Below are 14,813 nucleotides of genomic sequence, written 5' to 3'. Positions count from 1 at the left end.
TAACCTAGAACCCCTGCACAGATGTAGCCCATAGCAGCTCAGTGTCCAACTGGGTTCCCTAGTGATGGGAATAGGGGGCTGTGTCTGCATTAACTGATTGGCCTGCTCTTTGATCACCTCCCCCTGAGGGGGTAGCAGCCTTACCAGGTCACAGAGGAAGACAATGCAGCCAGTCCTGATGAGACCTGATAGGCTAGGGTCAAGATGGAAGGGGAGGAGGACCTTCCCTATCAGTGGAGTGGGGGAGAGGCATGGGTGGAGGAGAGGGAGGGAGGGTGGGATTGGGAGGGGAAGAGGGAGGGAGCTACAGTGGGATACAAAGGGAATAAACTAATTAATAAAAATAAAATATTATAAAAGAAAAGAAAAAAAGGAATGACTAAATGTGAGGCCTTTGCGTTAACTCCCACCTCTACAAAAACACAGATCCATTTCACAGACAGAGAACTGAAGCATCTTTTTTTTTTTTTTAAGACTTATTTATTTGTATGTATACAGTATTCTGCCTGCATGCCAGAAGAGGGCACCAAATCTTATGATAGATGGTTGTGAGTCACCATGTTGCTGGGAATTGAACTCAGGACCTTTGGAAGAGCAGCATGTGCTCTTAGCCACTAAGCCATCTCTCCAGCCCTAGAAACTGAAGCACCTTGCAGTAGCACCCAGGTGCTGAAGGGAGATGTCAGGGTGTTTGGGTGTTCCACTGTCATCTTTGCTTTTTGCAAACACCCTTTCCACAAGACATGGCCGGGGTGTTATGAAAGGCTTGATGTCACTCAAAGGCCCGTGAGTTGCCAACTAAGGAAGAAGTGGCTAGGTGACCAGGAATGCAGCCTTACACCTACAGATTAATTAATAATGGAGAGCTGGCCTCTACCCAGGCAGAGTTGGAAATACCCGGTGAGTCCAGGGGTAGCTAACTGCAGAGGGGCAAGGAGCTGTTCCTCTTGCCTGTGGCTAAGAAGGTAAAACACAATGGCAATGATTTATAGGCTGGATTAAGTGGAAGCCTCCTCAGTGGCTGGCTGGGCTTGAGGTTCTAGGAATGTGGACGCCAGCAACCCACAGGCCACTAGCGTCTGCAGAGAGAGGAGGAAGGGCTGATGGTGGCTTGGCAGGCACCCTCTTGTGGAGGGAGTGCAGATCAGATCCATGGGGGACCTCGGGGAGAGGGCCTGTGCTGGCCTCCAGCTGGGACGATGGGGCCTGGGGTAGGGTGGGGGCAGTAACTTCCCCAGCCTCCATTTCTTCTCCTCCTGCCCTCTGGGGTTGTACTGGGTGTTAGTTAGATGGGTTGGAGCCAGTAAGATGGCTCGGCAGTAAGGGTGCCTGGCGTCAAGCCTGACAACCTGAGCTTAATGTCTGGGACCCACAATGAAGAAGAAGAAAACTAATCTCTCCAGGTTGTTGTTCTCTGGCCCCTAACTGTGTACCATGGGACACGCATGCCCGCACATGTGCACAAGTAAACATAGGAATGTACTAAGTTAAAAAATAAATTAGATGGGTTGTGTGAGCATCGGACGCGTAGCTGAAGTAATTGAAGACCAGGCTGTAAGAATGACCAGAGTCCACACTCGGTGTTAGCCGGGCTTGGGGTTGGGGGCTTTCATGGCCAGGGTAACCCCAGCACTCAGGAAGGCAGAGGCAGGCTGGTTTCTGAGTTTGAGACCAGCCTGGTCTAGGACAGCCAAGGCCACACAGAGAAACCCTGCCTCAAAAAACCCATTCCTCCAGCCTAGCACACATGCCCTCTGTGGCTGTGAGCAGCTTTTCGGAGTCTGGCTGAGTAGGTGAATGCGTTCAAGAAAGGTGAAAGGGACAGATCTGGTAACAGGGCGGCTTGTTTATGTGTTGTGTGTGGGTGTGGGTGTGGGTGTGGGTGTGACCACCACAGCTTTATGGAGTTGTCTAGCTCCGTCAAAGTGGAGGTGCACCTTCTGGACTCTGGGGATCAAACTCAGGCCAACTTTACCCACAGAGCCATGTTGGATCTTAAAGTTGTTCTGTGTCTGGTACATAAGTTTGGAGGCGTTTCTCTTTTCTCAACGTTCAGTGACAACCAAGGTAGGTGCAACTCACCTGTAATGTCACGTGTCACGTCTAGTAGGAAATCAGCTCCACCACCCACAGCTGTGTCCCTGTTACCCCTCCACACCTGTCCATTTGACGCTGCAGAGAAGTCAAAGCTTGTCACTGGCAGCTCGAGTGCCTGTGAGCTTGAGTGTGCTTGTGGCGCCCCTCCTGTGCCTTCGGAGTGCTGGGATTTCAGGCAAGCACCACTATGCCCTACTCCACCTCAGAATGGGACGTCCCCGGGAATAAGCCAGCACTCCCCAGGGCTGTTCCAAGTGCTCCATCACAGGGCACCTCCACCGCAACCCCCCCCCCAAAGGTGTCCATGCTTAATTTTAAATATTTGCTTTGAGGCAGGTGGATCTGTGAGTTTGAGGACAGCCTGGTCTACAGAGTGAGTTCTAGGACAGCCAGGGACACACCAAGAAACCCTGTCCCCAAAAACCAAATAAAAAACAAAACAAAGCCTTGCATTTTTATTTTGCATTGCCCATCCCAGTTAGATCGGTGGCCTCGGCCCTCAGATGTGCAGTCACTGGCTCAAGGAAACACACCTATTCAGATTGGCACCTCTTCACTTTTCACTGCCTGTGGCCTTGGAGCCATAGGGATCAAGATGTGGGATGGCAGAGGTACACTGAGGGGTGGGTTCAAAATGCAGAGAATCAAGCCGACAGCGGAGGTCTGAGGGATGGGCCTCTGCGAGCTGCCGTCGGGGACGGGCGGCGAGCTTTCGGTACTTGGTTCTGAGGACTTTATTGTGGGTCTAAGTATAAGTCTGAGCTAGAAAGAAGTGTGCCAGGAGACCTCAGGCTGCTTTTAGGAAATGAGAGAAAATGGAGATTACCCCAGTTCCCTCTCTGCAGGGACCTGAAGAGCTGGGACTTGGAGCACAGGGCCAACTGCCACATGCCCCGTCTGCCCCCACCTGAGCCCCTAGAGGGTAGATGGTGTCTGGTGTGGTCTCAGGTTCACTAGGGAAGTCGGGCTTGGGTCAGAGGGTAACCATGGGAAACCTGAGGTGATGGGCTGGGGGTATGGCCCAGTTGGTAGAGCGCTTGCCTGCCACACACAAGGCCCTGAGGTCAGTCTCGGCACTGCGTCTACCTGCGATTCTGCACTTGGGAGGTGGAGGCAGGAAGGTCAGAAGTTCAAGACCATCCGTGGCTACAGAGGAAGAGGAGCCTGGGCTACATGAGACTCTGTCTCAAAAAATAAAATAAAATAAATAAAATAAAATAAAATGGGCCTGGGTGGATAGGAATCTAGCATCTGGCAGATCCATCCCTCAAGGACAGTACATGCCCTGAAGAGCAACTGCCCTTTTTTTGGTGGAGGCCCTCAGCTTCCCATTCTTAACTAGACTCTCCAGGACAATAGGAAAAGTGAGGTTTTCCCACCCTACATGGTCCCTAGAGGTTCAGCATCCGACTTTGGGATAAAACAAAAGAAGCCTTGGAATGGGAGCAAAGGTCAGTGTCTTCTGTGCTGGTTCTTTTCCTAACTGTGGTGGATTCCATTCTCTCTGTCTGTCTCTGTCTCTCTCTTCCTCCCTCCTTCCTGTCTGCCCCTCCCTCTATCTCACACACTTTTTTTTTCAGTCCTTCCCTCTCTGCCTCCTTCACCTGCTCAGGAGCTGGCCTTCCCCTGCTCCCTGGGGCTTGGTGGTCTTTTCTTACCCTGAAGTTGTTGGAATTCATTCTGTCTCTGGCCCCATTTGCCCATCCTCTCTTGCCAACGTGGAAGAGCTTGCTCTTACACAGGTTGCTGTCCCTATCGCTCCTCGGGGTGGCTGACAGTGTGCTGTCAAGCCCCCTGGGCAGGACGTGGTCTCTGGCAGCGAAAGACTGAGATGTTGGAGTAGAAGGTCCGATGGATGTGGGCCCTCTGACTGGTCCCTCTGCCCACTGGGGTTGAGTCTGGGTTCCTGGGGAGACTGCCCTCCCAGAAGCAATCGAAAAGTCAAACCCTGGAGAAGCTTATTGTGGATCAGGACTGCTAGGGGAATGCCTCTTTTCAGAATCTGTTTAAATACTGCAGGAGATGGAACCTTGCCCAGCACAGCCTGGACTACCATGCTGTTCCACAGAGCCCAGAGGCTGAGCAGCCAACGTTGTGGCCCAGAAAGAGGCTGGCGTGAAGGCCTTTCTGCAGGTCTGCTGGGCCTCTCAGGAGCTGGCCACCAGATGCCGGAAAGATCCAGGACCTTTCCTGGATGTCACCTCTAAGGATCACCCAGACCACCGTACTGCGGAGCTGCAGGGAGCTCCCAGCAGGGAGGTCACTCGGGCAGGGTCCCCTCTCTCTGGCCTGGGGCCTGCCCTGAGAATGGAGTGCTAGATAGAGCACTTACAACTTGCTCATGGCAGCGGAATGTAGGCTGGATGCAGTCCTCCCTTGGGCAACACCCACTGTTGTGCGCCCCCCCCCCCCCCCAGCAAACACTCCCTCCGTGACAATGGGGCATTTGGACATGAGGGAGAAACAAATGGGACGCGTGTTTTGGCAGCAGCGCCGGGCCTCCATCTACGGTGCGCAGAGGCTGCACGGGAGAAGCCTTTCTCTGCTCCCAGGAAGGCGGTCAACCTGTACTGTCCACCACGAAGTCACATCGCAGACTGGAGGACCCCGTTTAACACCCCATCTTTGCTCGGCCCAGCAAAACATCTTAGCACCAGTGGAGCTAGGAGTTCGGGCATAGCGCCTGTGATGTTATCCTGGCTGCACACATGGGAGTAATAGCAAGACCCCCTCCCCCATCTCTAAGCCTAGAGAGACAAGAGAGGAGATCGTAATCTTGCAACTTCCTGGCTGCTGACTTTGGACACAGCCTTTCTAGATCGACACGGCTCCTTTATCATAAAGTAGGAGGGGTTGGGAAAATAAAAACCTGTCGCCCAGGCATTAGGACCTGAGTTCCTATACCGGCACCTGCATCAAAGCTGACCTGGGTGGCTCACACCTGTAATCCCAGTGCCAGGGAGGCAGAGACAGGATCCCTGGGGTCAGCTAGTCTAGCCTAATTGGAAAGCCCCAGATCCTGCCGCCAAAAAAAAAAAAAAAAAAAAAAGAAAAGAAAAGAAAAGTGGATGGCCCTCGAGAGACAGCACCTGAGGTTGACCTCTGGCCTCCTCACATATGTTCACACAGACGTCACACAACACCCCAAAACACAAGAGGCGCTGAGAGGATTAGCAGTTTGTCCACTGGTGCCATCACAGTCGATCCCAGTGCCCTATGAAGTAACCACTGATTGCACCCCCATTTTACAGTTTAGGAAACTGAGGCCCAGAGGAGCAGAGAGCATAGGGTACACTCTGGGCTCCACTACCCATCCTCAATAAGCCAATTCAAGAGATGAGGAGTAGCGAAAAGTAGAGGAAGGCGATTTACTTTCGGGTGGCCACAGTGGCACTAGGAACAAATAAATAGGTCCAGTGCCAGTGCCCCCAAGGCCATCTTTAGGGTCCTGACATGTGGCTCAGGTTTAAGTGGATAGAAAGAGGTGCACAAAGCTAAACTGTCCTGGTGATCTTGCCCATCACTGATCCATCGTTGTGTAGAATCCAGTCCCTCCTGCAAGGTGGTCTGACAACTTGTCGGAACTGTCCGTCCTCTTGCTGACACCAGCCTTCAGCCTTTTCCTGCTCCCAGCGTAAAGATTCCTGGGAAAATTCCAATTCCTTGGGGACAGTTGTCTGATAGTCAAAGGGAGGGGCACAAGTATCTCTAGTATATTTTCCATAGGGATGGTTCCAGTTGCTGGTGAGTGGCTGAGCCGGTGTTTGCACACCGCCTGCCCTGCTCCTGACCCGGGGTTTAAAACCCAGCCCCACAGGGCAGATACTACACTGGTCTCCGCTCCACTGTTACCTTGGCAAGACTCTTTTCACCTCTTTGGACCTCGAGTGAGCTCCTTAGTCATCAGTCACGTGGACTGTATGTCTCTGGGCCTCCTTCTTGATGGCATCCTCCCTTCCTGCACCCATCACACCCGTGCCAGCAGAGCAACCACGTAGCTTGGGGAGGGAGGACTGCACTAGTCCCAGACTGGAGACCCAGAATGGAAAGAACCCCTGCGGTGGGCCCTGTGCAGGCAGCAGCAGTGGCCAGATCATTCGTGATGTAATGACCGATTAGGAACTTCCTCTTGGAAGCCGGGCTTCCTCTGGGAGCCAGAGGTGCTGGCTCTGAGCTGGGGGCTGGGGTGGTGGGTGGGAGCTGGGAGGAGGAAACTCCTGTCAGCCGGGCCAGCTTCTGGACGGAGTTCAGCAGAAGCCCGGCTGGCTCTGAGCTGCTGACCATTAATATGGCCCTGTGCGCATTCTTTCCCTGCTTTGCTGCAGCAGCCAGGCGCAAGGACGCGCCCTCCCTCTCCTGCGAGGAAATCAGACCATTAATGAATGCTGCTTGCTGAACTGGCTACAAAACCTGAAGCCATTTCTGTGGCTCCAAAGGACAAAGGAGAGTTCATTGGAAACTCTTTTCTTCCTCTGAGTTTGATAACAAACTACTTATCTAATGGGCAAACAAGGCTTTAAAAGGGGTGTTAGGTTAACCAGATGCAGGGCCTGGGTAATTGCTCCCAGGCCCCGGAGCCACAGATGAAAAGCTGCTGGGTGGATGAAGGAAGGGAACTTGAAGCCACAGGCATGACATGAGACAGAAGAAAGTAGTTTTCCAGGAGGGTGGACTCAGCCCCCATGCAAGGGCTGAGAGGAAGCTCCGGGCTTATTTGCAGTTCTGCCACCAACTTGCTGTGTGACCCTGAGCTAGTTGCTTCACCTTTCTGGTTTTTGGAGAGCTGGTCTCCTCAGCACTCCACAAGAATTGAATTTGTTGGTTCTTGCCTGAAGCATGCTGCTGAACAGTCTTTCTCTGTTTATTTGATTGTGACCCAGATGGATGCCCAGCAAAGATTAGGAGTATGGTGGGCACAGACCACCCCACCGGCATCCTGAGAGTACTGTCTTCCCGTCTAACTGGGGCATATTTTGGTTCCTTCTTGGGATGGCCCGCCCTAGTATTGTGGGCAGGAAAAGAAGCTTCACTGTGCTCAGGCTTTAGCTGGGTCCTGTGGGGGAGCACACAGGAACGTGCTCCTGCCCTTTGTTTGGACAGAAAATTGCTGATTTGAAGAAGCTAAAGGCATTTCTTGGGATTTCAGCCTTCCCGCCTCCTCCAGACTCCGCCAGCCCCCCTGAGGTCCAGCACACTCCCCTCACCTCCCCCACACACAAATTACATGTTGGTCTCTAGGCACCCTGGCTGGGCAGAGAAGTCTGGAGGAAGGGCATGCCAGCCTGTGGCTGGGCCCCTCTGCGCAAGGGAGCCTGCCTTTGTTGGGGCTGCTGCCTGGTGCTCTGAGCTGGCAACCACCGCCCTCTGGTGGCAGGAATGTGGCTGCCTCTAGGAGACAACAGGGGGCCATCCCATGGGTCACCTGGGGACCTTCCAGGCCCACCATGGGTGTCATAACTACATCCTGCTTAGCCTAGTGCATGAGTTACAAGGACGCTCGGCCGGCTGTACCCCAGTTCCCGTGGTCCCTGCCTTGGAAGTTCAGCCCCTTCCTGCTCACCCCAGTCTCTTGCCCTGATTTCTCTCTCTGTCTCCTTTATTTTCATTTATTTATTGCAGTGTTGGGGGATGGAACTGATCATGTAGACTAGTGCTCCTCACTGGGTGCCACAAGCCCAACTTTGCCATTACACTTCCCATCAGCTGTTCTACCTGCCAGCACTCCCTGCCCCTGGCCTCCAGGGGGTTTCTTATGTGACCGCCTTCACCAAGCAGGCGCACTGAGGGTGGTCGTACTACCGTGTGTTCGCGGAGCTGGCTCCTCTCATTGCTAACAGCGTCTCTGAGAGGGCTGACCCATCCCCGGGTTAGAGCATGGCCGAGCAGAGAGCAGCTAGAGCTTGCTGGGAATAGAAGTTCAGGGCCGAGGCGGAGAAAGGAGGCAGTTAACTGATCCTGGCTAGAAGGCAGGGCTCCTGGCATTTCTCCTCCTCCCACCCACCCCTCCCAGCGGGACCATAGCTGGCTGGGAACTAGGCCAGGCCCTGAGCAGGCCAGGGATTCAGAGGGGGGAAATGGGGGTGAGCTGGAGTTTCGGTCAGACCTCGGTCACCTTTGATGTTGCTCTGGTCTGACTGCCCCGGTATTTATTTGCAATTAAAGAGATGGTTCCTAATTAGGCTGGTGGCTGTGGGAGATGACAGGACCAGAGCTTTGGAACCCCAAAGAGAAAAGGCTCTTTCTACAAGACACTATCCCTGATGAGTAGAGTAGGGCCTTGTGGACTTGTGGGTACAGCCTCCCTGATCACTATTACTGAGGCACATCAGTGATTTGCCTTATGGCCAACATGTCTCCCCAAAACTGAGCTCTTGGAGGCTGTGAGCATGGAGCCACAGCTGGGCTCACTCTGGACCTTCAGTGCGCCTTCCATTCCTTTCCTAGCAGGACAGGTTGGCCCCCACAGGTGCCAGGCCAGGAACTAACTGAGGTGTTTCATGGAGTGCGGAAAGGGCTCTCCCGTCCGCTGCCCTCCTGAAGCGCCTCTGGGCGTGAGAACCCTTGCCTGGGCTGTTCCAACAGACCTGGGGCCAATAAGCAAGATGACTGGCTTTCTGCACCTGCTTAGTTCACTGCCTGAGTTTCTAGCAAATCCGCGGCGGCCTCCTGTGAGCAGAGCCTCAGAGCTGGCCTGATAAGCCTCTCACGAAGGGGGAGGAGTGACGTACATGGAGCAGCTTGCCAGCCAAGTGGCTGAAATCTTTGCCCTACGTCACTCACAGTGTTTGACTCAGTCAAGGTTCTAAGTCCTGGCCCCAGCTTTGCCACCCTCTGCCTGGTGTCCTCGGGCAAGTCACTCCATGCCACCCCATCAACCTGGGATGCCACTTCCCAGGTGTAAGGCCATCTGACTGCATTCATGGAACACACAGGTTCCTGGACCAAGTTTCTCTTAGTTCATGGTCGAAAAAAAAAGGTTAGAAAATAATCAGCCATAGGACAAACTAAAACAGAGAGAGCTCTGAGCCATCACTACCCATCCATTCCCGTGGTTTCCCCGATAGATGAGATGGTCCTGGGGAGTGCTGAAGCTGAGGAAAGGGTTGCTCGCAGAGTCGTTAAGTCCTTGCCCACCTCCCTGTGTGTGAGGTCCACGGATGCCTAAGATGTGCTTTACCTATTTCCTTTCTCTGCTTTAGTGTGTTCACAGTGTGCTAAGGATATTTGGGGGGGCAGAGAGGACTGAGAGTCCTTTGTTCGTATGTGGGGAGCAGGCCACCCCAGAGTCACTGACCCACAGCAGGCACCTGGTCCAGGCTCAGAGATGATGCTGCAGCCCAGGACGATGGTCAAAGAGGATCTTATGGGGCAGCAGGCTGGCTGCCTGCTGGAATATGGAAGCTAGTCAGCTTAATTGCCATAGGAGGTGGAGATGGTCACCCAGGGCCAGGCAGCTGGAGCTGTTCACCCCAGTCATAAGGTACCATCTCTGTGAAGAACCCTATGTCCTGTCTGGGGATCAGATGCTGAGAGAAACAGTAAGTCCCAGCTGGACTTAAGTTGCAAGACTTTCTAGAAGCTGTCAAGAACTACCCTTCCTTGCCTGTGGCCCCTGGCATGCCCCCTGCTACTGTAACCTGAACAGGGTGCTACTTGATAGCCGATAATCCCTTTCCTCAATCAGAGAGTGAGGTAAGCACCTACAGTGCTCACAGGCCCTTAGAGCAGTTGTCATTACAGAAAGGGAAACTGAGGCTTGGAGAAGGAAAGTACGGAGTTTTAAGGAAGAGCCTGCCTGACTTTTTGTCTAGAGTTCTCCACCTCTGGGTCGACCCCTTTGGTAAACCTCTATTTTCAAAAATGTTTACATTACGTTTCCTAACAGTAGCAAAGTTACAGTTATGAAGTAGCAATGAAAAAAATTTTGGAAGGGGGTTGGTGTTTTGGGGTTTTTGTTTTGCTTTGTTTCTTTGAGACGGTGTTTCCCTGTGCAGCGTTGAACTCTGTATCTGCCTGCCTCTGCCTTCCCAGTGCTGGGATTAAGGGCGTGCACCACACTTGGCTCAGCAATGAAGATGTGTTGTCGGAGGGTGGCCGCAACAGGAGGATCTATATTGTAGCCTCGCAGCATTAGGAAGGTTGAGAACCGCTCAGTGGATGGAGAGGAGCGCCCTCTAGCGTAGCTGGCTTGGGGCCTGGGTGTAGCTCAGCAGGAGAGGTCCTGCTTGGCGAGTGCAGGGCTGCCCTGCCTTTCATCACTGGCACAGCACACACAAAGGCGTGCCCTCTCCATGATGCTGGCTCCAGAATTCTGGGGTGTGCAACCTGGGATTCAGTTTCCTCACCTACGAAGGCAGTGCCTAGCTCATAGGAGGTACCCAGCAATGCCTAGTACCTTGGCTCTGCTCCTGGAATACTCAGGCTCCTGCCCTCAGCTTCCTGACCTCACTTGGCCCGGCTCGCTAGAGGAAGTCCTGCTGGCTGTGAGCAGTACCGGAAGCTCATGGCCAGTGGGCCGTTTTTCTGGCCCTCGAGTTTCCGAGGCCTGTGCCAGGTGGATGGGTACAGAGAGGGAAAGTGGCTTGGCAGGATGGAGTTCAGGATCTCGCTGATCCTGGTCTCCTGCTGTGTGCCTGAGCTATCTATGTCCACTGGCCAAGGTCAGTTAGCAGAGGATAGCCAGGCTCTCCCTGACTGCCCTCCTCACTTTTGGCTAGCTTGCGGCTGGTGTGAAGATTTGACTATCCTCAGGAGACTGAGGGCCCTACGTCTGGCTCCTGAATGACAAATGACAAAGAGCCTGTTCATAGGGTCCTTGGAAAGGTTCTTGCAGCCATCTCTGTGTGGAAAGGTGTCTCAGGGCCAGGGCTGAGACTTAGGCCTCATGGCCCCCGCAATGGCTGTTACCTGGAGTTAGGTTGGTCATTGGTCAGTTTCCCTGGGAGGAACTGGGTGAGCGTTTGGTTCAGTTCAGAAGGCTCCAGCCAGAAGTGGGCATGACAGGTCGTGTAACCTCAGTGGGAAGTCACACTGCCCACCTGTCTCTCAGAGCTCTGAGCCTAGCAAAGACAGGATGTCAGAGGCCTCAGCATGTGAGAAGTGGACCCAAGAGCAAGAGCTCTGGGGCTGCCTTCTAAGTCAGACCTGCCTGTGTCAGGCCCCACACATGACCACCCCCCGAAGTGAGTGGGTCAGTGTCTCAAGGCCATACAGTGGGGAAACTGAGGCCCAGAGAGGAGCAGGCACACATTTCAGAACAGGGCATCCACAGCCTTTGTGGAGAAACCCCACTTCCTAAAAAAAAAAAAAAAAAAAGTGCTTAGCAGCTGCCAGATAACACTGCTCTGTGGTGGTTGTGGGTCTCGGGGGACCGGAAAGTCATCCTGGTAAGGAACGCAGGAAGGCCGGGGCAGGGAGTGTCAGCAGCATTCTCGACTGCCCGGCTGCTTTAAGCCACCCTGCATCTTTTGCCTCCTGGGTACCTAGGCAGCAAGTGAATGCCACCTTGAGCAAGGCGTGGCACACAGAAGCCGGGTCTTATAAGACCTTGTAGACAGGGTCTTATACACTAGCTTGGTCGAGTGTAGGTTCTTTTTGTTTGTTGGTGTTTATCTTTCCCAGGTGTGAAACTGTGGTGGGCCAGAGCTGGATGTGGCTCATCTCTGTGTATCCCAGGGTCTAGCACATAGCGGGCATCCTGGTTTGCATACCGTAGTTCATCTCCTTATTTGGGGCACAGTGAGATGGTAAAAATGCCTGCTGCCAGGCTTGAAGACCTGAGTTTGATCCTCAGCTCTCGCGCGCACACACACAATTTCTTTTTGAGAGAGATAAATCCCCACTGTGTACTAAGTTATTGGACGGCCTGGCACACAGTGGGTGCTCAAATACTGGTCGACCTTGAAAGCGTTCCCAGCCTCCCCTCCGCACCTGCAGTAACTTTGCCATTTCCTGTGCTCGCCTGCAGATGCCAGCATGTCTCCGGATGCCACCAAGCCAAGCCACTGGTGCAGCGTGGCGTACTGGGAGCACCGGACGCGCGTGGGCCGCCTCTATGCGGTGTACGACCAAGCTGTCAGCATCTTCTACGACCTACCTCAGGGCAGCGGCTTCTGCCTGGGCCAGCTCAACCTGGAGCAGCGCAGCGAGTCGGTGCGGCGCACGCGCAGCAAGATTGGCTTTGGCATCCTGCTCAGCAAGGAGCCGGACGGCGTGTGGGCCTACAACCGGGGCGAGCACCCCATCTTCGTCAACTCGCCGACGCTGGATGCCCCCGGAGGCCGCGCCTTGGTCGTGCGCAAGGTGCCACCGGGCTACTCCATCAAAGTGTTCGACTTTGAGCGCTCAGGGCTGCTGCAGCACGCGGACGCTGCCCACGGCCCCTACGACCCGCACAGCGTGCGCATCAGCTTCGCCAAGGGCTGGGGACCCTGCTACTCCCGACAGTTCATCACTTCCTGCCCCTGTTGGCTGGAGATCCTCCTCAACAACCACAGATAGCATCGCGGCTGCCACCGCGCCGCAGCGTCCCCCAACCTCCGGCGGTCAGCTCCCAGGGACGCCACCCCAGGGACAACCTCGCCCTCCCCCAGATATCATCTACCTAGATTTAATATAAAGTTTTATATATTATATGGAAATATATATTATACTTGTATGGAGTCATTTTTACAACGTAATTATTTATATATGGTGCAATGTGTGTATATGGAGAAACAAGAAAGACGCACTTTGGCTTGTAATTCTTTCAATACAGATATATTTTTTTCTTTCTTTCCCTCTCTCCTTTTTTAAAGAGAATTATACAGCAGAACTAGGTGGAAGGCCTGGGTTTGGTGTATGGTTTTTTTTTTTTTTAAATATTAATGCCCAGACAAAAAACTAATACCATCACTCTTGATAATAAAGTGTTTGCATTGTAGCTTTTTTTTTTTTTTTAAGTTGTCTTTCTTACAAAGGGAATCCTTCAGGACTTCAGTGGGCTTTCGAGCCGTTAGGGGACTTCGTTTCAGGACTTACTGAAGGGAGTCTCTGTACTTGGGTGGTAGAGACAGGAGGATCAGTAGTAGTTCAAGGCTGTCCCCAGCCATGCAGGAGTTCTGGGCTACAAAACAAAGAAAAGAAGTGGGGTGGGGGTGGGGAGAATATATTTATGCAGGGTTTGTTCTTCCTTGCCCATGGCTGGGGTGTGTCCACGGGACGGGGGAGGGGTGAGAGCGTTCATGCCTGTCTGAGTAGGGAGGCTCCTGCCCCATCCTAGTTTGATAGGAGAGGCTCGGGTCCCTGCCTCTCATCTCAGAGCCCTGAGCAAACTGAAAAACTTCCATCTCTCGCCACAGTCTGAGGAAGAAAGATGGAGGCCTGCTCCCAGTCTTGAACCCCGGAGTGAGGCTTCTCTTAGCTTGACAGGATGCAAACACACCCCCTCAGAATCTGCCCCCGGAGCTGTGTGAAGGGGATGGGAAAGGCAGAGGGTCCAGTTCTGATTCACCAGCATGTCGCAGTTCCGGGTGCATGAATGACTAGCTCCTGACAGACATGGTGGTCAGATGGTCCATCACAGTGTAGGACCTGAAGTGTGTGAGAGCAGTTTTCTGGAAGGTGCCTCAGAAGGACTTTTGGGATTTCTCTTGGAGACTTCCCTGGACACAAAGGGCCCTGAGAACTCTATAGAATGCCCCTCCCCCAGCAGTTTTATGTCGCTGCTGTTCTCCTATCGCTGTGGCTGGAGCCAGGTGGTTCTGCAGAGCTTATGGTCAAGCTAGGCTTCCAGCTGTGGCTGCCTCTGGCCAGCTGGACCGAGGCTCTGATTTTTGCTCACTCACAGGGTCCACCCCTCAGAGTTCTCAGGTCAAGGCTTTCCTGGAGCAAGTCATTGGCAGTACTGACCAAGCCGGAGCTGGCTTCCACATTGCCTCTGCTACCGTCTACTGTTGACACCCGCCCTTTCTGTCGGCAAGTGTGGTGGCACAGAGCTGGGCTTTCTTAAAGATGGTTCCATTTTGTCTCCCACGGAGATATTTGCCCATGGACTGCCCCCACCTCTGGTAAACTTGTTTTATCTCTGGTAATCCTGTCTCCATGCCAAAGGTCACTGATGTCCCTGGGCTGACCACAGTTGATCCTTCCTGGACTCCCCACTGAGGCCCATCTTAAAGACTCCAGCCTCCCTCTTATGTGCTGCCAAGACTTGATTTCTTAGTGTAGGCCTTTAGTGAGTGCAGGAATAAGTTCTGTGGGGTGTCAAGGTAAAATTGGACAACATTCTCTCTCTCCCTCCATAATGGGACAAATGCAGAGATAGCAATGGGGGCTGAAGCCAATGTCTTAGGATGGGTGAGATCAGGAAACAGGGCAGGGACATTTTCATAGGCTCGTGCTCTGGAGAGAGGCCAGTGTAACTAAAACAGCCAACCTGGAAAGGGAGTGTGGGACCCTCACCATTGGGATAAGGCAGCAGGCTGCTACTCCACAGGCAGTTGGAAGGTGGGCTGGGCTCCAAATAGACCCACGAGATGATCCGCACTGGGCTTCCTTATGTGTGTTTATGTATTACCTGTGTGTGTATGTCTCTGGATAGCATGGCATGCAGGTAGAGGTCAGAGGACAACTTCCGTCATGTGGATCCCAGGGATCAAACTTGAGTCGCCAGGCCTGGTAGCAAGTGCCTTTACCCACTGAGCCATTTTGTTGGCCCTGAGCCGGGCTTTCTTAAA

At 53.3% G+C, this 14,813-nt stretch overlaps 1 protein-coding gene across 1 annotated transcript in view; it reads left to right on the top strand.

Moving 5' to 3' along the window:
- Smad6 (SMAD family member 6) overlaps positions 1-12,870 on the top strand; it is a 73,898-nt gene extending 61,028 nt beyond the window's left edge. Inside the window, exon 5 of the mRNA XM_055596944.1 lies at positions 12,065-12,870. Coding sequence (XP_055452919.1) covers positions 12,065-12,597 — 533 coding nt within the window. The 3' untranslated portion in view covers positions 12,598-12,870. The remainder of the gene's footprint in view (positions 1-12,064) is intronic.
- Positions 12,871-14,813: the final 1,943 nt, after the last annotated feature.

The sequence above is a fragment of the Psammomys obesus genome, unplaced genomic scaffold (genome assembly GCF_907164565.1).
Source record: "Psammomys obesus unplaced genomic scaffold, mPsaObe1.curated_primary_1811, whole genome shotgun sequence".
Lineage (NCBI taxonomy): Eukaryota > Metazoa > Chordata > Mammalia > Rodentia > Muridae > Psammomys > Psammomys obesus.
Note: the sequence above shows the minus strand (reverse complement) of the source record. Positions and strands in the feature narration are given on the sequence as shown.